General features: G+C 40.0%; 1 protein-coding gene across 3 annotated transcripts; it reads right to left on the bottom strand.

The window, feature by feature from the left end:
- Positions 1 to 10,066: 10,066 nt before the first annotated feature.
- On the bottom strand, positions 10,067 to 21,464 carry LOC127368116 (arylsulfatase I). 3 transcript variants are annotated; one of them, XM_051408592.1, is made up of 11 exons: positions 21,243 to 21,464; positions 19,480 to 19,658; positions 18,191 to 18,330; positions 17,289 to 17,438; positions 16,006 to 16,080; positions 15,743 to 15,917; positions 14,760 to 14,996; positions 14,466 to 14,612; positions 13,466 to 13,622; positions 12,286 to 12,908; positions 10,067 to 12,207 (listed from the first exon to the last, which is right to left on the bottom strand). In XM_051408592.1, the coding sequence occupies exons 2-11, from the start codon at positions 19,651 to 19,653 to the stop codon at positions 11,785 to 11,787; spliced, it is 2,301 nt and encodes a 766-aa protein (XP_051264552.1). In that variant the 5' UTR covers positions 19,654 to 19,658; positions 21,243 to 21,464; the 3' UTR covers positions 10,067 to 11,784. The 3 variants fall into 3 exon arrangements, with proteins under 3 accessions (XP_051264552.1, XP_051264562.1, XP_051264572.1); XM_051408602.1 differs by having other exon boundaries at positions 13,478 to 13,622; XM_051408612.1 differs by having other exon boundaries at positions 19,480 to 19,606.
- Positions 21,465 to 23,860: the final 2,396 nt, after the last annotated feature.

Raw genomic sequence — 23,860 nt, 5'->3', positions numbered from 1 at the left:
AAAGTTTTTTTTTCCCCCCCCAAAGTCATGTTTTTTCAATTTTTTAATCTTTTTTTTTTTTAAATTTGTACACACTGTACCCCTCACCGGTTCCCCCGTGCTATAGTCGGTGTTTAGCTAGATTTAAAATAAAAGAAAATGTATTTTTTTTATTTTTGTTTGGGATGTTGTGAACATGGCCGGGAGCTCGCCCGTTTTTGTTGGGCGCGCTCCCCCCCCCACCCCACCCTCGATGTTCCCCCATGTGTCAGTCATGTTGAATCCATGGAGACATGCGTTCACACAGATTCAGGCGCAGGGCCGTAGACGACGACGACGGGTGTGAATTTGTTGTAGGCATCAGTTTGTCAGTGGGTTAATCAGTTTCCACAGAGCTCTTCCATACGTATATTATTCCTGAGACAAGTAACAAAACAATGGGGATGAAGACTCTTTCCCAGAAGACTTTGCTGCTTCTGACTTATCTAAGCACTATATAATTTGTTTTTTAATTGATTAATGCTGCTTTTTTATGATTTTTTTTTTTGCCTCTGGTTTGCACCAGACGGCCTTATTTACGTTTGTTTTCTCTAAACTATGATCCACCCCGCCCTCCAACCACCTCTCCTTTTATCATTTTTTAAAATAAATATTTTTGTATCTCCCACTTTTTATTTTAATTTTCCTCATGAAGGACTTCATTCTTTTGTTACTTGTTGATCTAAGAAAAAGAAAAAAAACTTAAGGGAGTTTAAAAAAAAAAAAAATGCAGTAACTGACATTTTATTATCATTCCAGCTTCTACATAATAAGGAAGAAAACATGTATTAATTGAAAAAAAAAAAAGTTTTCTCTACTTTTAAAAACTCTCCAGAAGGCTGAAAGGCCATGAACCACAAGTTATCGGGTGCCTTCATTTGGGAAAAAAAGAAAAAACCTTTTAAAAAAAAAAAAAAAAAAAAAAAGACTTTGCTCTCTTCTGTGAAGAGTTTGGTACTGAACAAGGCTACTTGTAGTTTTTCTTTGTCTGTACCACAATCCCAATGCCCATTCCAATGGCCCAGTTGATTTCATGAGTTTTTGTTTTGTTTTTGTAGACCCTTCCTATATATACACACACACAGAGACACGCACACACACTCACACACATTCACACACGGGAAAGACTAAGAATCCTCTTGAATTGTCACAAAATGAAATAAAAATCCAGGGCATTATGTGTTTTTGACCAGTATGTCTCGTTTTTTTTTGTTGCCTTTTGTCTTTTAATGTCTCCCTGAAGTGAGAAGTTGGCTGCTGGTTGGCGGTGAATAATACACTTCAGTCACAGACTATGGTGTGATGTATTTAAGGGTTTTGTTGCGTGACGTGTGTCTGTATCCAGGTAAGGACATGTAAATGGTGGAGGTGGCTGGTTACCTGTGGGTTATTAGGCTCTCTGTGATCTGTGGTCAGTGCAGACAGTTGCTGAACATCCCTGTTCTTTAAGGAAAACTAAAACACTGCAGATATTCAGGGTCTAAAACCAGAGAGGTGAGGTCTCACTTCAGTTCCCATCTCTTAATTTGACCGTCTTGACTTCACTTCTGATTCCCCATTTATCTTTTTGTTTTGTATCAATAGTTTCATAAACAAACCTGTGGCGTTCTCTAAAATGTAGACGTTTAATTCTCCTTCTTAAAGTCTGTGTCTGCCTCAGTTCCCTGGTCCAGTTTTTGGCCTGAGGGAGACAGACTTCTGCTATTTCTAGACCTGTTTTATAGGAGGATGCTGTATGTCCTGCAATATAAATGCTGCAATGGGAAGTAGGCGAGCAGTTACTAGATACACGTATAGAAGTTTTCACAGTGACTTGTATAGAAAAATGATTTTAATATGCACCAGTATTTCAGGAAGGACCCTTCCTCAGCCTGCTGGTGACTTATCATGAGCGTTGGATTGATAACGACGTATTTGGCCCAGAAAAAATAGTTTTAAAGTCTTTCCAATAGCTACACAAGGAAATAAATAACATTCACAATATGTAACAAGTCTCACTATGGATCTTTATATAAGAGATCTACAAGAGCCGTGTGTCAGGTAAATGTTATCCCTCTCTTTGTGTCCAGTGCTCACATCTATCCTTTTTTATTTACGGACTTGACCTGCAGGAAAAAGGAAGTAGAGAAGCGAATGAATGTACGTCACAAGATCAAAGAAACAATCCTGTGTAGTTCTCACAGGTTTTTTCTGTAACGCACATTTTGCTGACATCAAGGTGTTTCGGGACTGAGCGAGGGCACTGATGTAGAAAAGGATGGCAGCTGAAGAATCTGCTGTTACTGCTGCATTGCAGTAAAAAAAAAAAAAAAAAAAAAAAACCTTTTCAGTTAAATAAATGAAAATTTAGAAAAACATAAAATTTCTCCTTCTCAGAGCCTGAAAAAAGGCGAGTCAGGAAAAAACTGTGGCTGTTTACCTGTGGCTCTTTATTCATTGAAGCAAACACAAATTGGGTAGGATAAGGGGATGACATTTAAATGTAAATTCTGCTTCTCAGTGGAGGAAAAAGAGCAAAGTCGATAAGAGCTGGAAAATAAATGAGCCGAGCGGAGACTAACTCCCGGAGAGAGATTGCGTTTACGGTGCCTCTGACTTGATCATATTTGGATCTTCGCCTGTAATTGCTTGTTCCAAAAAAAGGTAGAAAGAGGAGGAAAAAACTGTCAATGCACAAAGTTGTTTTTGGAGATGTAAGAGGAGCTGATTCTTGGGGGTGAAAGTGTGCATCTCAAGGCAAGAAGGTAGAGTAAGACCTGCGTTAAAGGGTCTTAAAGCAATAAGTCTGTCCCAGTTTTAATGAAGTGATACAGGCGGAGGCAAACACAAAGAAGGTAGTAGTTCTGGTGTTTGTCAACATGTATCTCAAGTGCATTTCAGCTGCCTAAATAAAGAGAGGAAGTTAACTGAACCAGTTCTGAATGGTTTTTAAAATTGAGTTGACAGAACTTGTCATATTGGGTTTGGACTAAATCTTAGCGGATGGTTGTTTGGGAACCTGACTGTGCTGGATTGTTACACAGAACTATCACCGAAAAGGGCTGCTGTGGGTTCACACTATGAAGGTTGATTTTCCAGTTACATGTGACAGTATGAGGAAGATTGTCAGGAGTAACTGTCTGGGAACTGTTGTTGCAGTGTCAGCAGCCACTTTCTCCAACCTTAACAGAAAATGTAAGAAAGAGAGAGAAAACAGATGTACAACCCTCAATGTTTGATGGAAAACACAGCAGTGAGTTCTTGTCATCAAATGCTGTCCAAAGCAAAATCTGAACTCCGAGTGCAACTATAGTCAAACACAGCCTGGAACCCCTCCCAGGTGATACTTGAGGGATCCAGAGTGATGTGGGACTCGCAGACTAGATGTGTAGAAAGCTCTAGATGTCTGTTACTATGGCCGCACCGCCTCGTAAGCCTCCTACAGACGTCTGTTGCAACAACCGGATGTATAAAGAGCTGAGAGGTTGATCCTGTTCACCTTTCGTTCCTGCGGCGGTCCCTGTTTTAATGAAGTGTTGTCACCTTTCACGTCTGTTAAATTCCCACACGCTCGATCGAGGTGGGTGTTTGAGAAGTTTGCGTTGGCTTCTTGTTTGATCAATTAAAACCTGAAAGGACTCGTATATAACATATTTATTTCTGTTTTAAAACAATAGCTACTTGTACTACATGTACATGCACTGAAACCATTAACAGATCTCTTCTTAACCTGCTACTATAGTCAGACATGGAGAAAAATACATTCATTTGAGGCTTCAAAGAACAAATGTACAAGTCCAGAGTTATTGTTTCTCAGCTGAGCTGCAGGGGAGGGATGATAACACAAATTAAATGTTCATTAAAACAGTATTTTATTTGTATACTTTGATTCCAATGAATAAAACGTCATTAAGCAGGAGTTAAAATAATGTCAGGGTAATAAATACTCAACAATAAATTATTGGCACCCTTTATAAAGCATTTATCAATTGTAATGGTTAAATAATGCTTTATAAATCAGTTATCAGTCATTAATAAGAGCTAATTGGTTGCTAGGTTGTGTACAATCCCTTCAGCTGGTGTTTATTCTCCTCCAGCATGGATCCAAAATGATTTATTAACTTCAAATTATGGTTATAAAGCTTTATTGATCGTCTATAGCTGCAAACAGGCTTATTAGCAGTGAGAGGAACTCATGAGCCTTTATTATTGACTTAACATTTGTAACTGCAGACCTGATGAGCTTTTAAAGAGTGTTGGAGCAGAATAAACACCAGTCAAAGGGATTCTTCACGACCTGGCAACCCCAAAGTTGAGCATAATGCCTCACAACCGATCTATAAGCCGTTATAAAATCAGGTTTAACCATTAAAAGCCGTTAGTCACAACTCATAAACCCTGCAAACACGGTGACTTGGAGAAAGTGCTGGTTTATTTATTCTTCTGAAGGATTCCTCATGCATTTAATTTGTCTTTTTAAACAAACTCAGAATCTAGTTAACGTCAGTCTGGACCTTTCTCCATTGAAACTTCAGACCTTTTCACTTTGGTGTTGCTGACCGATGAGCAACCTGACGTTCTGTGTTAAAAGGCACCTCGACCTGAGTTAAGTTTAGGGAAAGGGAGTTTTATTATTCACCGCCCACGGCCGCATTTCCCCAGATGGTCTGGGATTCAAAGTATTTGTATAAAATAGAATTAAACAGCTTGCGATGCGTTTGACCTCCGGACCTCAAGCGGTTTCACAGCACCTGAGACGAGTATAACGGATGAGAAGGGAGATTTTATTGCTTCCTTTCTCTTTCCTCCTCCCTTGAATATGACAGCGTTGATTTATAGAGGTGCGTTCGTCAAACCAAATATTCTCTCTTTCTATAAATCTACAAACACCGTCCTGCTGCCTCAAATACTCACTAGTGCATCAAATGTGGATTCATTCACTGCTGAAAATAGTCCTCAACAGATGCTCTTTTTCCTTAAGTTTGAGTAATGTTTGCTAAAAGCTGTTGCCCCGCTGTTTTAAGAAATTAATGAGCTTTTAAAAAAACTGAAAATATATTTTGTAGGTGTTTTTTAAAGGTCAATCGGGACCAATGGTCTTGGGACTGAAGGTCACAGACGGATCATTATTGAGAGACAGACCAAGGTCTTTTAAAAGGGTTTGATGACAATAAGAAAATTATACAGTAACTAGCCTTATCCTTAAATCTTTTTTTTATGGTAAACCTATTAAAAATTCCTATGAATTATCCAGTGTTCATAGACATCAGTGATGTCCCTTGCTGTATAAACTCGTAGCAAATGAAAGTTTAGTGGCGCCGGTTGGTCCTTTGAGCGAGGTTATTTTCTATAGAGCTCAATCAAAGCCAAAGAGACCGCGGCACAAAGACGCTTTCACACCCCGGCCTCATTATCTGTGCTCTTGGCTTGCATGTACGCTGACTTTATCTCCCCCAGCCACCTTCGTATCTTCATCTACAGTTGCAGCTTTCAATTACCAGGGGCCTTAATGAACAGCAGACGTACTCAGTGGAGACATTGTGGACTGGCAGGCTCATTAAGGCTAATGAGCCAGAGGGCAAACGGGATGATCAAGGTTGTCTGCAAAGGCCCGATCACGCTGACCAAATAACTGTCTGGTTTCTGAGCCCACTCAAAGTGTGGAGCATCGGACTCTTTGTTCTCGGGCTTGAAAGTGGAGTGTCCGTCGTCGTCCCTCTGTCGCTCCAGTGATGCTGCGTTAGGTTCGTGCAGGCTGTGGATTGTGTGTTTGGGAATGAAATTGTTAGTGTTAGTGTTTCTCTGAGGTTTCATAATTGAATCAGTAAACCAAAGGAACATTTAAAATATGTTCCACCGACTCGGTCAATAACAACGCCTGATTAATCTCAATATGTTTGCGCTGTGGAGTCCTTGAAGACGTAGTTACAAAGTTTTCCAGAAAGAAACAGCTGCCTTTCTTTACCTCCACAGAGCTAAGTAGTAACTAATGGCTTATTTATGATTAATAAACACATTTTCTTATGCTTTACAGAGCAGTTAGAAGCTGTTAACCCATTTTTAATTTGCAATAATATGTGAAAAATGTCTTTAGCTGGTATTTATTCCCTCTTTAGTAATTATACCGTCATTGTGGGTTTCTCGCTGTCTAATAAATGATGCATACATTATCCATTACTTTTATCTTTTTTATAATAAACTTTATTCATAAGCGCCTTTTAAAAACAGAGTTACGAGGTACTATACAGTGCAAACATTAGAAAAACAATATGAAACAATGAAACTATAAAAATGAGTAAGTAACAATAAATAAGAGTATGAAACTATAAAGAGGTTTCAGACGGTGGGAGCCACAACCCCAAAGGCTCGGTCACTTTTGGTTTTAAGCTTAAATTTTGGGACCAGAATGACTTTTAGTTCACTTTTTTAACCATTTTTTAAGTTATAGTGAGCGAATTATTTAGACTTTTCTGCTCACTCGTTAAATCAATCTCACAAACTGAAACACAGATTTTTCAAATTAGTTGACCTGAGCTGCGATCATGCTTGAAAAGATCTAGTTTGTGCGACACATCGTCCGACTATGTTGTGAGCAAAAGTGTTTACAGCGGTTCCTGGAAGCCTGGAAGTTTTCCATCCACCTGTTTCCATGCACATTTTCATTTTGCACATTGGTGGGGGGGATGGAAACACTTCCGATGGAGTATACTGGCACCTTACAAGTAACCAAATGGTTCTGTCCCCCATTAACGAGCATTGTCCATCAGATACACTGTACTCTGCTGTCTACCTATCTGAGAACAACACAGGAAGCTCTCAGATAATGAGAGAAAAACTGTACCATCTTGGGCCAAGTCATTTAAATGATAATGGATAATGGATGTTAACACCATCACACCATTTATTTGTATAATGCTAATTTAAAAAAAAAAACTGAATGGAAGCAGCAGCTTGAAGTCCCTCCAAAAAAAAACGAAAGCGTGCAAGACGTTTTATTTTTCTGCTTCTCAGTGAGTGATGAAAACAGCTGTAACTCTTAAGACAGCCAGCCAAGACAGGGATGAAATTGAGAGTGAAGGGGTTGAAAGATGAGAAAGGAGCCGTGGTAAAAGATGTGACAGGTAAAGAAAAATTAAAGTTCATCCCTGGAAGGAAGGGAGGGAGGGAGGAAGAGAGGGAGGTGAGGAGCCAGCATTCGTTTTTTTTATCCACGTCGTACTTGTGTCAAACTGGTCTGACCAGGACGTAACTGAACTCCTGCAACACGTGTCATGTTGTAGAGTCCCATTAATGTGCCTTTAGTCCCAATTTAGAGCCGGGGAGGAGTTGAAAAGTCACTCTGAACCATTTTGAAGCATCATAATTCAACATGCAACCGCACAGAGGGAACATCATGCCTCTTTTTTCTTTTGGAGTTTTTCTTTTCTTTTTAAATCTAACAAAAAAAAAAAGAGAGAGTACAAACTGAGGCTCGTGTCAATGCGACCACAGAACAGAACTCAATTATGAGTTTCTGATTGTGTCAGCAGAAACCTTCCAAAAAAAAAAAGCAGCTCAGTGGAAAGGGAATCCTAATTTCACAGCCGCCCACGTGCTCTCGGTTCTGTAGATCTCATATTCCCCTGGTTCCCTGGAGGGGAGGCAGGATGAAGGCAGGATTATTGGTTAGAAGATTGCATTATGTCTGTGTGTGTGTGTGTGTGTGTGTGTGTGTTTATGTATGCGAGGGTGTGACAGAGAGGGTGAGAAGGGAGATATTTCTACGTAAACTTGTTAATTCAAGGTGCGAGAGATGAGAGAAAGCATGACGTAGGTGAAATTAGTGCGTTATTTATGTATGAGCTTGCTTATTCAAGCTTTGAGGTGTGTGTCTCTGTTATTGCTTTTTTTTTTGTCTCCTTCACTTCAACTTTTCTTTCCCCTCTTTTGCACTCACACCTCATTGTCTCCAAATGAGGTCTGATGCAGTCCAAACCAGTGATAATAATTATAATAATAACGAGCCCTACAGCGAGGTTAGAGTTCACAATAGCAATCCTAGAGGGGCCAACAATACGCCGCACTACAGCCATCTATCTCTGAATGAAGCTTGTTTAGTCTAGAGATATTCTTTATTAATGTTAATGTCACATGTGTGTATTCAGAGCCTGATATATTGTAGTCCTCTGTGCCACAGAGCTCCATTTTTTATCCAAATACTATTTAAAAACACAGTGTAGTTTAAATTGCCTCCAACAAACACCATCCTGCAGCCCCAAAACACTCGCCAGAGCACCAAATGTGGATTCATCCACAGCTGGAAGTAGTCCCTGATAAATGTGCTAATTCCTTCCTTTTTAAATATGAAAACTATAATGAATGAATTGTGAGTTTCTTTTAAAGATTTAGATCTTCAGTAGGAGCCAGCGGGCTTCGAGCTGAGAGCCTCAGGCAGGGTAGGGACGTCAGAAAGTATTGAGAGACGGACTCAGTGCTGGAAAAACTGAAAACATATAGCGGGTTTAATATGAATAAAGGATAAATCTATATATGACCTCAACCTACAGTATTTCTAACACCTCCTCATTCCATCTGCACACACCAGTGCTGAGCTCACTACCATATAAAACCTTCCTTATTAAATCTGTTCACTGTTTGTTCTCTGTATGATTCAAACAGACATTAGAGTTTAAATGTTTCACTGCACCTCAAATTAAAGGTCCAGTTTGTAACATTTAGGAGGATATGTTGGCAGAAATCAAATATAATGTTCATAGGTGTGTTTTTATTAGTGTTTAATCACCTGAAAACAGGAATTGTTGCATTTTTGTTGTCTTAGAATGAGTCTTTATCTCTACAGACGATCTTAAAACCCTCAGCAGATGGAACCAGACATATGTAATATTGTAGTTATTGTAATTCAGATGAGCTGACCCTTTAACCCCCCCCAAAGCCTCTTCCTGTTTCAGCCTTTAGATTTATGTTAATTTCCAATGTTTTCTATATAAATGCTGTGGCATCGTGAACACAGAGAGTCAAAATGAATTAATGGTTAAACCGACTAAACTCAAGGTTGAGAGGCTTCAGCAGGAAAATAAAATGAAATAAATGTTTTTTCTCTTGGTAGTGAATTACAGGAAAAAAAAAAGGTTTAAACGTCTTCATCAAAATGTAATTCATGATGTTTACTGTAACATTTTCTCTCAGGATTTGGCTCGTGTCTGTTCTTGGAACCAGCTTCTAACTATATAGAATTCCTTCTGTTTGTGAAGTGCAGCCACTTTTGGTTCGCCGGCATCAAACCAGCAGCTTCTCAGCAGCATCAGCAACCAAAAACTGCCTCCAAGAATCATGATATTTAAATCCCAGAGGGATTACTTAATCCCATTTGTGTTGTTCGGGGGATAAAAGAAGCTCCAAATTCAATTATTCCTCTGTGGAAACAGTGTGAAGTGGGAAGACGACAGCAAGCGTGGAAAATCCTGTTTTATCCCGAGTGTGTGTGTGTGTGTGTGTGTGTGTGTGTGTGTGTGTGTGTGTGTGTGTGTGTGTGTGTGTGTGTGTGTGTGTGTGTGTGTGTGTGTGTGTGTGTGTGTTCTCATGTAGACATACTCAGTATACCCTGGACTGCCAATCCCTGCAGGGACTGTTGATATCTGGCTCCACCTAGTGGTTAAACCCATTGTGTGCACTGAGATTGTAATGTGACACACTGCAACACTATTTGTATATTTTATCTCTTTGAGCCTTTAAAATAATTACCGTGAACAATTAGGATGAAATATAAATCCATTAATAACAATCAGAGCTGTAGAGTTAAAGTTAGTCAGACTAAAGTCAGAAAAGGAGGACTTTGAGACTTAATTTTCTCTCGATTGCTGTGATACTTGAGTTGCATCAAATCGGAAAGTAAATAAAATAAATAAATTACACAGTAACTGACAGACAAACAGCTTTGAAAATAAAAGCTTTGTCTTTTTAACGGTCAGCAGAGACACGAAACTGTCTCAGGAGATACTCAGACACATTGATGTTTCACTGTATGAACGGTATGTCGTTTCCAAGTAAACATAAAAGGACGGAGCCACAGTTAATTCTCTTTTACCTTTATTTACTCAGGGTGGGGGAAATCAAGCGTCCCTATAAACTGTTTCTCAGGAACACTCTGCTGCTGTTACAGCGGCCACAGTCGTGGTTTGTTTAGATATTGAGCAAATACACTGAAATATTTAGAGGTTAGGTGTCTTGCTCAAACGGGAGAAAACCAACAACTTACGTCAAAGGGGCTGCTAATGCTGGTAAAAAAAACACTTTCTACTTCCTCCTCACTGTTTCCTGAATGCATGAGCCCGATGGTCTGTTGGGTGTCTGTGATAGCAGGCGGCCACTTTATCTTCAAGTGTGTGTGTGTGTGTGTTTTCATTGGACTCAAGGGATCATCACTCAGGTGTCAGGAGGAACAACCGAAGTAGTTCAAGTAAAACTTAAAAAATGTGAAAATATTAGTCTCGTGTTAATCCTACAGGGCCGAATAAGTGAGAGATAACATGTAATAAGTAATAACAAATAACAGTTTCTGCTGTTCACAGTAGCAATGTAGTAAATTAAAAACATTAAATACTGTAAATTCATAGTCATGTTTGCCATTAGAAATACATTCAAACAGCCACAGTATCCAAAGGCCTGATTCAGCCGTAGTAAATACATAAAGAAAACCAACAGTATTTCTGATAAATATTAAAACCTCCATGTCTGATTCTGTTGCGTATAACAAACAAACAAACACTAACACTTATAGATTTATAGGAATAATTATAATGATCGTGCACTCTCGCTGTAAAAAAGGTAAACCTTCGATCTGGGACGTTTTTTTAAATTATGAGTTGTTGGTGAGAACATACAGTACATGAAACCTGCGTGTTTCACTTAACGCAGACTCTTTAAAATCAAATGGCTCTCTGGTTCATTCTGCTCAAAAGTTAAAGACACATTATCGAATCATTTACAATGTCCAAGAACATTTTACTGCCCCGCGGTGTCGGCCCTTGTATCAAGAACTCTGTCAGTTTGTAAAAAACAATAATAACAAGAAACAAGTCACACGATAACATCATAAGAAAGAAAGAACAGAGACTGGAAAACAACCTTATTGCCAGTTTATAATAAAAATATCTGTAATAATTTAAAGGGTCAGTTCACCCAAATCTCACAAACATGTTCCTGCTTACTGTAATTTAAACTGGTTCACTGCGGGTAACGTCATCTTATAGGAGAGCCACTTATATGAAGGTGCCAACTGCTCATTGGAAACAGAAACTGATCCCATTCGCACACAGATGGAGGTCATCGGGAACTATTTGGGGTTCAGTATCTTGCTCTAGAGCACTTTGACATGCAGCAGGAAGAGCCGGGGATCAAACCACCAACCCCTCTGACTGGTGGTTGACCTACTCTATCCGAGTGAACTGACCTTTTAAAAAGTCAACCCAAAAAGCCTGAAGTGACCTGATTCTTAATCTCAGACGAGATGTTTTGACAGTACGTTCATATTTAACATTATTAGAAATCAGACAGTAAACGACAAAGAAATGTGTTTGAGAATAAAAAATAAACTGTTGATTTTCAGAGGAACGAGTTGAAAAGTGAAGCCAGTGAAAAGACACGTTCTAGAAAGTTTTTGAAGGTGGTTTTGTTCAACTGAATGTAGTGGAATTAACTCTGTTCCCACTTTGTTCGTTGGTTTCAGGAAGCGAAGATGTAACAATATAAAAAACATCTAAAAACACTGAAGTCTCAGACGCACTCCCCTCAGATCCGGTTGGACATCATCCCGGTGTTCAGTTTCAGAAAGAACGACTGCAGCTTGCACACCCGCAACTTCTTCTTCTTCTTTTTCTTCTTGCTGTTCCTACCTTTCTTGTACACTCCGTGATATTTTCCCTCCTCGTCCTCCTCTTCGTCCACCCAGGGCACCCAGGCTCCGCCGTTCCGGCTGGGATTGGCTCGAGGGTCGTCGGGCGGAAAATAAACCGGCACGGCCGTTTGGTTATAGTAGGCGAGTCGGGCCAGCAGCTGTTGGACCACGTCCGGCCTCTGGTCCGTCAGGTCCCGCCGCTCGCACGGGTCGGCTGTGATGTTGAACAACCAGACCTTTTTGTGGGTGGAGGGTTTGAGGAAGGGTGGGGCTGAACGCTCGAGGCTCCACCAGGGAGCGGGGAAAGTGGGAAGTACCTGAGGATCAAAATGTGTAATTATTTCTGTTCTTCAATCATTTTGAAAACAGGAGTAAAAGTATTCAGGTTGCAGTACCTGTGGGGGGACCCAGTCTCCATGTCCTGGGTCTCCTGTTAGCAGCTTCCAGTCCCCAACTCTGATGGCAGCCTGGACCGAGGTGTCCCACACAGGCTGGGCCGACTGGAGCCCGAACTGGGGCATTGGATGGGATTTGGGCTGCAGCGTCCCTGGCTGGGACATGTTCTGGTATTGGGTTAATGTCCGCTTGGACTTTGACCTTAAATGTAATTTAAACTGTGTCTTGGATTTTGGCTGAGGTGGTCTTGACCGCGACGGAAGGTTCTGGTTCTGGGATACGGTCCGCCTGGATTTTGACTTAAAATGTGTTTGGAGCTGAGGCTGAGATTCAGGGAGGGATATCCCTGAGATAGATGGAGTACCACTGGGGTGAGACTTCAGGTGTTGATTGTGATGTGACAGTCTCCGGTTCTGAGCGTAGACTTTGGTCTTGGGTTTGAGTTTTGATTTTGAGAGGGGCTTGGACTTGGGTTTAGGTTTAGCAGCGTGGTAGGAAAACCTCTGAGGTTTCCTGGTGGTCTTCAACTTGAACGCTGACTTCTGCTTTGGTTGATGCCTCAGGACCTTCTTCTTCCTCTTTGGCTTCTTAAAGGCCGGGCCTGGACCTTTCAGCTTCTTCACTGACAAACCAAAGAAAACACACAAGTTTGACAAATGAGGAATATGAAGGAAACACTCCTTTAACCTTTGCCCTTAGCTTTGCCATTGCTGTCTTATCTGTAGGGGAGGCTACCGCTTACATGTCTTCCTTCTATACATCCATCCTTACTACATTTCCTTTCTGATTTCGCTCTGCCCTCCTTTTGCCCCCAAATTTCTCTTTCCTCTTTTCTCATCCACAGGGCCTGAATGAAAACAACCAATCAGAGTGAAGAAAGACAGCTGATTGTTGAGTCTCATTCCCGGGTTGTCAACAATCAATCAACCCAAAGTGTCTTTCTATCTTTCTCGGCTCTGATTGGTTTTTCGTTCAGGCCCTTTATTTTTTTCTCACACTTCATCTGTCAGGATATAGTTTCAGCAAATATGACAAAAAGTTATTTTTATAAAAGTCTTCACTTCAGCCTTCACAAGAAGAGTCTGTAGAGATGCTAGTGGCTTGATCTCACAAGTAAGGTCACTGACTTTGGCTTGGATTTACTTTCCCCTTACTGTGAAGGAACAATTAAACATTTACTTTTATTTTCACCTGAGGCTCCCTTTGTGTCGGACTTCCAGGTCTTTCTCTCAGCAGGTTTGTGCAGAGGGTCAATGTTGTGAAGGATCTCCAGACGAGGTGACTCCTTCCCTTCACTGATGGTGGGCCAAACATCAAAACCATCCAGGCCTTGACTCTGAATGTGAAACAAACACGCATATATATCACAGAGAATACAAAGACTGAGTCATATGTAGAGTAATGAGAGGGCCCTTTTAATGTGAAAGCATGATTACTGTCCACGTGTTTCCTGCATTAATGCCAGAATAAATACTTGTATGTTTACCACACAGGAATAAATAATAATAAATTTCCTTCGGTAATAGTGGATATCGAGTTTCTGTCAGATATTCTCCAGATTGTAGCCAAGATAGTGTTGCTTTGCTACTTTGGCAGAAAAACCTACTTGCATACTAAGCCAACAAAGCTCTTTGGGAGCTCTACACAGGCTGCCAATAACATTTATTTATGTCTGAACTAAAACACAAAGAAATAGTGCACTTATCTTAATAGGTCAAGAGCACATTTATCTACATGGTAGTAAGTAACGACGGTTTTACGGTAGCGCTGTGACCTGAACTTTATTCTGAGGCCAACATACTGAGATGGAGCTCCACATTCAGCTCTGACAACAGATAAAATCGTGTATTAATATGAAATCGTTGGGAGACACTGAGCGGGTCAAGTTACCACAGAGGAAAGTTTCTGGCATGGCGACTAGGAAAACACACAGAACCTAAATTCAGTATACTCTGAGGAGCCTTACAGTAAAGTGATCTGTAGCCTTGGGTGGCCGAGGAGAGAAACACAATCCCTAAATCTGGTCTGACCTTTCCTATCCTGTATTCACTGTGAGATTAAAAAGATAGACCTGGCTGAGATTAAGTAACATTTATGACAAACATACAAGGAAACAACAAAACAAAAAGCTCGGGAAGAGCACAAATAGCATAAAACATTGTTCTAATGTTCCACTGACTTGGCTGATGTTCCCCCCGGCCAGGCCCACCAGTGTGGGGAACCAGTCAGTGATGTGCAGTAGAGCTTTGGAGACCCGTCTCCTGCGTCTCAATAGGGGACTGTGAACAAACGCCACTCCACGGACTCCGCCTTCCCAGTACGTTCCCTGGAGACCGGAAGTTTAGTTACAAGCACAGAAATCTCCACATGTACCACTCATATTCATTATATTCCAACAGTGGAGCAAGAACGACTTCCACTGACTTATGAAACACTGAAGATAACTGAAGTCTGACTATAAGCAGGTTTCTACCTTACGGCCTCGTAGCGGCCAGTTGCTCCCTCCCGTGAATGGCTGGGCGCCGTTGTCGGTGGAGTAGATGATGACGCTGTTCCGGTAGTATCCGTATTTTCTCAGAGCGTAGGTGACGTTTCGGACCGCCTCGTCCACTGTGGACACCATGGCGGCGAACTTTCTCCTGGCGACGTTAACCATGTCACGGTAGGGGTAGATGTAGGACTTGGGAGTCTGTAGAGGAGTGTGGACTGCCTGGAGGGAAACATTAACACAGTGTACATTTTAAAGAAATACTGGAAGTAAAATACACAAAGATATTAAGTATTTTCATGTTAAAGGGAAAATAAATGTATTTTTAGATATGCCGACAGTATTAAACTGTATATATGTAACATTGCTAGTTATTTTGGAATAAAATCCACTGCTTCTTTTCAGCTAACTCGCTTTCCTCAACCCTGAATGCCCCACAACTCTTTACTCATGGCGCATAAGTTGGAATTTAGCGTTCTCTTCTCCCTACCAGGGGGAAAAAAATCTAATAAAACACCCCTTTGTTTTGTTTTCGCCGGTCCTTGTCAGGGCATCAGCTCGATTTTCACAAACCGCTCAGTCCAACTCTTCACATCAAATGAACATGGCTGCCCACCAATAAACAAATACCACTCTTTTGAGTTACATTTTCTGTGTGGCCTGTTTTCAATCAGATGGTTCAGGGTCCATATGAGCCAAACAGTTTCAAATAAGTTTCTGGTGCTCATAGACAAACAGACACTTTAATGTGGCCTCAGTGTTATTTCAACATGTCTGAGTCCCCACATCCAAACATAAACTAACGCAGCATCAAAACACATGTCAGACTGTAGTTTATTTGAACAATTTTCTGCAACTTTTCCGCAAAAAAACAGTCTTCTTTTTCATTTTGAGGGGCTTAAACTTAAATCATGTCCCAGAGATGTTTTACGTTGGCATTTTTCTGATATCAAACCTCGATGTGGTACCTGGAGGGAGAGCAGCAGGAAGAGCGGCCTGTCTGTGGGGTCGTGACTCTCCAGGATCTTGCGAGCTCTTTGTGTGAACAGCGTGGTGGAGTATTTCCCTTCCTGGCCCCACGCCACACCCTCGTCGTTATGGAGATCGTACCCACACAACCCCGGGCCATCACAAGACCCATAACTGGGGACAGATGGAGAGAATAGTTATAGAAATAGATTATAAAGACGAACACTGTGGTCAGTCCTTGTTAATAATCATATATGTTTACCTGTAGTAATCCACGCTTCCTGTTAAAGAACCAAAGAAACTGTCAAAACCCTTTCTGGTGGGCAGACATGCCTTCCTGGAGGAGAGACGAAAGAGAAAGTAAACTGAGCATCTATGAGACTGTTATACACAAGCAGCTCTCAAAGGTTTTCTTCTAGTTTTATTTACGTTCACTGTGAATAGATTTCTTTTAATCAGCATTGTTTACGGGCTTGCTTAATTTCTTTGTGTATTCCACTCAGCGATTAATTGAACAGTGTGAAATCATTGGCGGGAATCTGTATGGTGTCACATGCATGCTAATGCTCGTGCAAAACAAAGACCCTCTCATTCAAACGCTGCTCCATAGTGCAGCTAGTGCTCAAAAAACTCCCCAGGGTGCTTTTACCATACATAGCAAACAGAATAAAGACAAATCACAATATGATCACATGCATATAACTCTTTATATGATCTTCTTACCTCATCACCTGCTTTTGAACAGCTACTAAATTAACTGAGCTGCAAGACTGCTTAGAAGGTAGAGAGACTTCATACTGGTTTCGTCTCATGTGTATACTCTGCAGGGTTACTTTGACCACAGGGTATTCTTGTTTCAGATGGCCACAATGACTGGAAAGACCAGATGTATACATGTTCATATTCATGTGACTTTTTGTCGCACTAGCAGTTTGTAAGGGTTCTATGAAGCGGTGGTGGTCTTCCACAGGGTGGGACAGTGGGTGGTAAGAGGTTAAGGACGCAGACTTGGTGTCTGGATGCTTTAACCACAGTGCTTCTCAGATAAGTCAGACAGCATCTGAAACCCCTCTCCCACCAAAGCTTTCCAACATCAGACTGGGAGGGCTGTGATATATGTAACCAATGAAAACAGACAATCCGACATTCACGCCCACTCTACGTAGTGATTGGCTGGCAGGTTTGAACTTCTCTCTCACGCTTTTTGTGTGTAGAACTGAAAGCAGCACGATGAATGGCTGGCTTTAAATAAATGATATCAACTAACCGGAAAAATATTAGACATTTAAGCTTCTGATTTGTTTGGAACAAATGAAAGCAGCTGGCTATGAGCAGTTATATCCACCACAAGCAGATGCACATTAGTGTTACCTTAGACACAAGTCTAAGTGAGGGGGGAGAGTAATAAAACAAGCTCTGGTGATCTCGCCTCATTAGCAGAGTGTTTGGGGTAATAACTCTTAAATAGTTTGTTAATAGTGTCCGTAGAGCAGAAACTCCTGGTCAGATTCATCCATACTGATACCTGTACAGTCTCCATCTCACCTGTAGAAGCCCAGGTGCCACTTGCCGACCATGTGTGTGGTGTAGCCGGCCTCGCGGAGCCTCTCGGGCAGAGTGTCCATGTGTGAAGGCAGACAGCTCGGCTGTCTGGGTCTGATGATGGAGTGTTGTAATCCTGTGTGGATCTGATATCTGGGAGGAAAAAGACTTGTTATTGGCTCTCTACCAGACTAACTGCTCACACAGGATCTGCTCTCAGCCCTCGCAGTAGAACCAGGGACCCATTTATGCTCACTGCAGTTGGGTTGCCTAATCAATAATCTGATTATTCAGAGCGGCTACCTCATTTGAACCAAAGCCTCAGACTCAATAACTGTTCTGCTGCGACGTCTTTTGTGTCGGACAGATTTAACTCATGAGGATCAATAAAGTCTTATTTTATCTTGAACCAATAATATTCTGTGAAAAGATACTGAACAATTATCTATTATTTTAACAATCTGACAATGAAATGAGAATGAAATAAGACATGTGAGAGTATGAATGAGTGCTGAAACCTGTCTACTTATCGATCTATTGACAGACAAATCTCAGATAATAGTTTTAAGTCATTTTTTAAAGCAAAAATATAAAAACATTTCCTGGTTTTAGCTTCTAAAATGTGAAGATTTGCTATTTTTCTTTGTTTTTAATGTGTGATTTGAATATCTTTGGAATTCAAAAATGATCATTAATCACTAATCCTACTGCCACCCAGCTTGATGCCAAAACACATATTGAGTGGTGCTCAAACTAAATACATTTTTTAACTTATTTGATTGATTCAAAACAAAAAAAAAACAGCCATATAAATATATCTGTAATAGTTTAAGCTGCACGGTTGCTCTGTGTGGCAACGACAGTACGGCAGGTAGCGTGAACAAAAGGTTGCTCGGCGTCGGTACCTGCCGGTCATGAGCTGGCTGCGTGACGGTGTGCAGATGGGCTGAACGTAGTAGTTCTCCAGCTTCACGCCCTCCGCCGCCAGTTTGTCCAGAGTAGGAGTCTTGATGGTCGGGTTATGGTAGCCGATGTCGTTGAAACCCTGTTTTTTTTTTTTTTTTTTTTAGAAGAATAAGATGTTACTCATAGATTACTTTCTTTAATCAGGGTCAGGTGTGTTGCAGCGGGAGAGAGGTGTACAGTTTTTGATGATACTCATCTATCCTTTCTTTATGGACAATATTTGCTTTGTGCCTTTTGTTTTGGAACATTTTTGTTTATTTCATGTGAGAAGGTGAGCAGCTAAACCCAACAAAACCTCACAGCAGCAACGGTTCAATAGCTTTTTAACACTCAACAATAGTCCCTACAAACTCAACCGATAGCTATTTAGGAGTTTAATGAACTGATGCATACTAATCTTTCAATCAGTTTATTTTAGGACAAATTTAAGACTTTTTTTAGACTATTATTAATATAGTTTAAGACCTTTTTTAGACTATTATTAATATAGTTTAAGACCTTTTTTAGACTATTATTAATACAGTTTAAGACCTTTTTTAGACTATTATTAATACAGTTTAAGACCTTTTTTAGACTATTATTAATATAGTTTAAGTCCTTTTTTAGACTTTTATTAATACAGTTTAAGACCTTTTTAGACTATTATTAATACAGTTTAAGACCTTTTTAATTTATTTAAGCTTTAGACTATTATTAATACAGTTTAAGACCTATTTTACATCCATACTAGCAAAAAAAAAGTCTGATGGATATGAAAGGAAATATTGGTTCCATGTTGGTTTTGTTTTGTAGTTGTTGTAACATAATCAATATAAATTTTACCCAATAACACATACTATTTAACACATTAACTTCATTCATCCAGTTGTTATTTTTAATTCTACACCAATCAATCAATCGATCAACTGACTGATCAGTCAGGGTTTTAACTCTTAATTCCATCATAAAAGTGGGACTACGTTGGTGTGGAAGTTTTCTTTTTTGGTTTTCTACTTTTAACTTGACTTTTCCAATATTATCCCGTAATAAAAACTTAATTATTCTTGTCTTTTTGGAACCTTACACCATCTATTCCTATGTAATTATTAATAATATACAGTATTTATAATTCTTATCAGGTGCAGTTAAGCATCTTGTTTTATATGAGAGGTAAAATGCTGCTACAGATGTGATCCTCATCATGAGACGAGCTCTTTAACACACACACACACACACACACAACACCTACCTGGTCGTCTGTGAGGATGAACACGATGTGCGGCTGGTTCTTCCTCCTCACTCCTGCCTCGTCGCTCCGAGCGTTCCTGTGATTCTGGTGCTGCATCTGCTTCGGTTTGGACCCGTGAGCAGACAGGCTGAAGAAAACACTCAGCAGGGTCAGAGCCGCAGCCGCAGCCTGCATCGTTACTGCGGGGGAGGGGGATCAACAACAACAACAACAACAACAACAACAACTAAATGACAATACGGCGAGAACTTCTACGAAACAAAAAAAAAAACCCGGGGAGGGGAGTGGAACTTAGAAATGTCTGAGTCGGCACAAACTCACACAAGCGTGCCATCAGTGGTGGACTGAAACTGTAGATCATAAAACCACATTTGAGTTGGACTTGCCAACTTGGCTGTGATCTGAAAACACATCCATCTGGTGGAGAGAGAGAACTGAAACTCCGAGGAGGTCGCTTTTCAGCGTTTACAGTCTTTTGGAGCTGAGTCACAGCGAGCAGACGCAGACCGGTCTTAGTGGGTATATCCATTTATCTGGGGATATTCATATAGTATAGTATATAGTTATTTTTCTAGGAAAAGAGAAACAGTTTATGTATAAAATTAGCAGACTGGAGTTCATGTTTTTATCTAATAATTAAGCTAATTGATCACATTAATGGAATAAATCATGTAAAATCCAGTTCTGACATAAAGAAGTCACTCTCAGTTATATTATAATGTTTAACACAACATGCAAGTTTGGAAGCATTACCTTAAACTACATATACATACATATATACACCTTCAGAATAAATCTAATATTAGTCTTATTGTGTTACTTTTAGAGCTTAAACTAACATTTATTGTCACTCTCGATTGATCTGTCAATGATTCATTTAATTAACTGATTAATAAATGTGAAAGAACTGTGAACAATAACTATAACACGTTCTCACTGCCCTAAAACATCTTATTCTGCCTGACCAACAGTCCAAAACTCAAAGATATTCACTTCTACGACGACGTGAAACAGAAAAGTAAAGACTGAACCAGAGAACTGGGAAAGTGTTTCATATTTTTGGTTTTGATAAATATCTTTTAAAGTCGATCGATCGATGCATTTCAGCACTAGTGGATCACGTTATGTTTGAAGGTGTCACTTAATATTTTATTACTTTACATTAAAATGAAATTCAATACACCACCCCGGTGAACTCTGGTCTAACAGTTACCACAGCCGGCAGATGTTTCAGGGCTGTTTTTTTAATAGTGAATAGCCCTTTATTGTCTCAGAGAGCAGATATTGTGTAAGTTTGTATCATCTATGACATGTTTACAAACCCTCAAAGCCAATACGCCAACGCGTTGTTGATTTTATCTGACTAACAGCAGCTGTCTCACAAAGCTGGTGACCATTACTACTGATATCTCAACTGGTTTCTCATCAGATATACTGGTGTTCATGGCAACAGCACACACACACACACACACACACACCTTACCCTCTACTTGTGTGTGTGTGTGTGTGTGTGTGTTCAGACTATGCAAGTTGAGTCTGATCCTGGTATAAAAGTGTGTTTGGATGAGGTGTGCACACTGACTGAACCCTGTTAGAATTACACTATTTGTCAATATCAGTGTTTATTTTAAATCCAGGTTGCACACAATCCAAACAGCTCACTGTTATTTGTAAAATCAACACATTTCTTTAATTGATTGCACATCTACTCCCCTCAAACAGCTGTGTTACTTTTTTTTAAAGCCAGGCCCCAAAATCAATACCTTCGATACAGGATCAATGAGAGTGAACGGCTCCTTCTTCTCCCCCTCCTCTTCCTCTGCACAGCTCTTCAGTTCATTCTTCGCTCCTCGGCTCTGTCTTCGGCTCGCAGGGAGTTTGGTTTGAGTAAAGTTTGAGTAAAGGGAGACGCCGCATGTCCTCAAGTTTCCACAAAAACCTTCCTTCCTTCAGTCTGAGCGTCCACATTCCCAATGAAATACGACCAACGTCAACGGCCGGCAGCACCGCGCACACACTACCGGCCCGACCTGCCACAATAAAACCCGGAGACAAAAAATTTAAAAAGTTAATTTAAAATAATTTAAGCAAGGACCAAGGTGGATTGGAAATGAACAAGTTTATATTGTGAATAATACAGTATGTTAAATAAAAAAAAAAACGGTCCCAAATTAGCCAACGGTCACCAACCGTTGGCCAACGGTTACCAACCGTTAGTTAATAATTAACCGTTAGTTAGCGTTAACCGCCAAAGTAGCACACTGCTAATTGTAACGTTAAACAAGAGTTCCTGGAAAGAGAGAAAAGTCAAGAATTAACAAAAAGGTAAAATAATTTAACAGCCTTATTAGTTATAGTTGGTATATTGTTACATGTCACCAGGCTAGCTTAGCTTACCGTACCCACACATAATATATTACACATAGTTCTGCTTTAAGCCTCTCCTACAACCTTTCTCTCGTTCACACTTTATGGTGGACGCTGATTACATTTTGTAAAACCTGTGGTTAAGTCTCAAGAATTAAAAAATGAATGTTAACGGTACATGAAACGCACATATTGGTGGCTAGGTCCAGCTAATTGGCTAAAGTTATGGCGAGCAACTTTGTTGGCTAGGAGGCTAACGTTCGATTTTTGGTTTTAAAACTTTATCGACAAACGGGAAATCAGAAATCATGAATTAACGTTAAAAAAAAGTTTATAAATATTAGATTTGGAATACAATTTAGATTTGTGGATGTGGAATTTGGCAAGAAGGATCAAATTGATGATATAAAATCGATTTATTTTGGTAGAGGGGTAAGGAGAAAAAAAAAAGCCAAAACAATTACAGTTTCATATAAAAGGGTAAAATCCGAATCAAACAATACTTTTCTTTAATAAAAAACATTTCTGTGTTAAATACAGGACTGGGTTGCCCCAGTTACGTCTAAATTACCTCCTAAAGTCAAATATAACGTTAGAGTCTTAGTAACAGTGAGTTAACGTTAACATAACTAGTAACCAAGGCAACTAAAGCGGGTGGCCAATCAGCGATCAGAGATAGCGTTCCATCACCATGGTTACCGTGCTACATTAACTTCCCTGGTTTTTCAAGTTTGAACTTCGACTCAAGGCAGCTGCTTCATTCGGACACTTTTATTTTGAAGGCGGTAATAGTTTTAACATCCGCCGTCCTGCTGTAACTTGTGCGTGTGGAAATGAGGGCAATAAAAAAGCCCCCCGGCCCTTTAATACCCGCCTCGTTTAACTGCTGCCTTGATGTGTTTCCTGTATCTTCTGATTGTTGTCATCACAACACACTTCTTCCCCCTTTGGTTGTGGCGGGAACCCCAGCCGAGCGGTGTGGCTGCAGCCCGGGACTGTTGAGCAGGCAGAAGAGCCAGCTGGCACTCCGGAGGAAACCAGGAATTTCTGTCTTTACGCAACGTTACAGATGCAAAAGTGCATCAAGACATCCAGAGGCAAAACCCAGCGTGAGGCCGGAAAATAGGGCAGATTAATCCGGAAAAACAAAAGCTCTAATTATCCCTAGAAATGAATCAATAATGTCTATTAGAAAGGTTTAAAGAATGAAACAAAGAAACTTGCATCATTGTGAGGAGTTGTAGTGAGATAAGCTGGTTAATTGAGCTTTAACAAACCCTTTTTAATAATATGAAAACAAAGCAGTATAATAATTGGTATTAATCAGTCAATAGAAAGTCCTGTATTAGGACAGTAAGTGTGTATAAATCAATAAACCCAATCGAGAATATTAAATGTATAAATTAAATTGTACTTTGGTTTCATCAAACATTCAGTCAGTAGCATTAAACCTCAGTATGTTGTATTATACTGACTGAAATGTGTCTGTAGCATCGGGTGTCAGGTGTGTACTCTTTATTAGTATTGATTTAAATACAAAAACTAGTTATGAACAGTTTCTATGAATTTAAACCTCCTTGACAAGGAGATGGTGCGTCTCAATGGGTTCACCATCTGCTTAGACTTTTAAATATGTTGCATTTAATTCATTTATTTATAATTTTAAAAGAGCGTTAAAGAAAAACATGCTTTAATTCCTCAAAGTAATGTGTCAAAAATGTATTGTTTTGGTACTTGTAGCCCTGATGATATGGTTATATTATATTCCCTGATTATAATATTAGGTAGAGAACATGAGTTAAAGTGCCGTACAACTTTTTCTGTGGTTGGTTTGAGCTGCACAAAGACTTTATTAGTGCTTTTATTTTGAAAGTCGCAAACAGAAATCCTGTTTTTCCTCTTTGTGGTTCAGTTAACGATGATGGATGAATGGATGAATTGATGGGATGACTGACAGCGGTTCTATAAAACACCTGAACGTAAATCAGGCAGAAAGAATGAAGGGATAGGCGAC

This window comes from Dicentrarchus labrax, unplaced genomic scaffold (genome assembly GCF_905237075.1).
Source record: "Dicentrarchus labrax unplaced genomic scaffold, dlabrax2021, whole genome shotgun sequence".
Taxonomy (NCBI): Eukaryota; Metazoa; Chordata; class Actinopteri; family Moronidae; genus Dicentrarchus; species Dicentrarchus labrax.
This window is presented reverse-complemented; position numbering and strand designations above follow the sequence as displayed.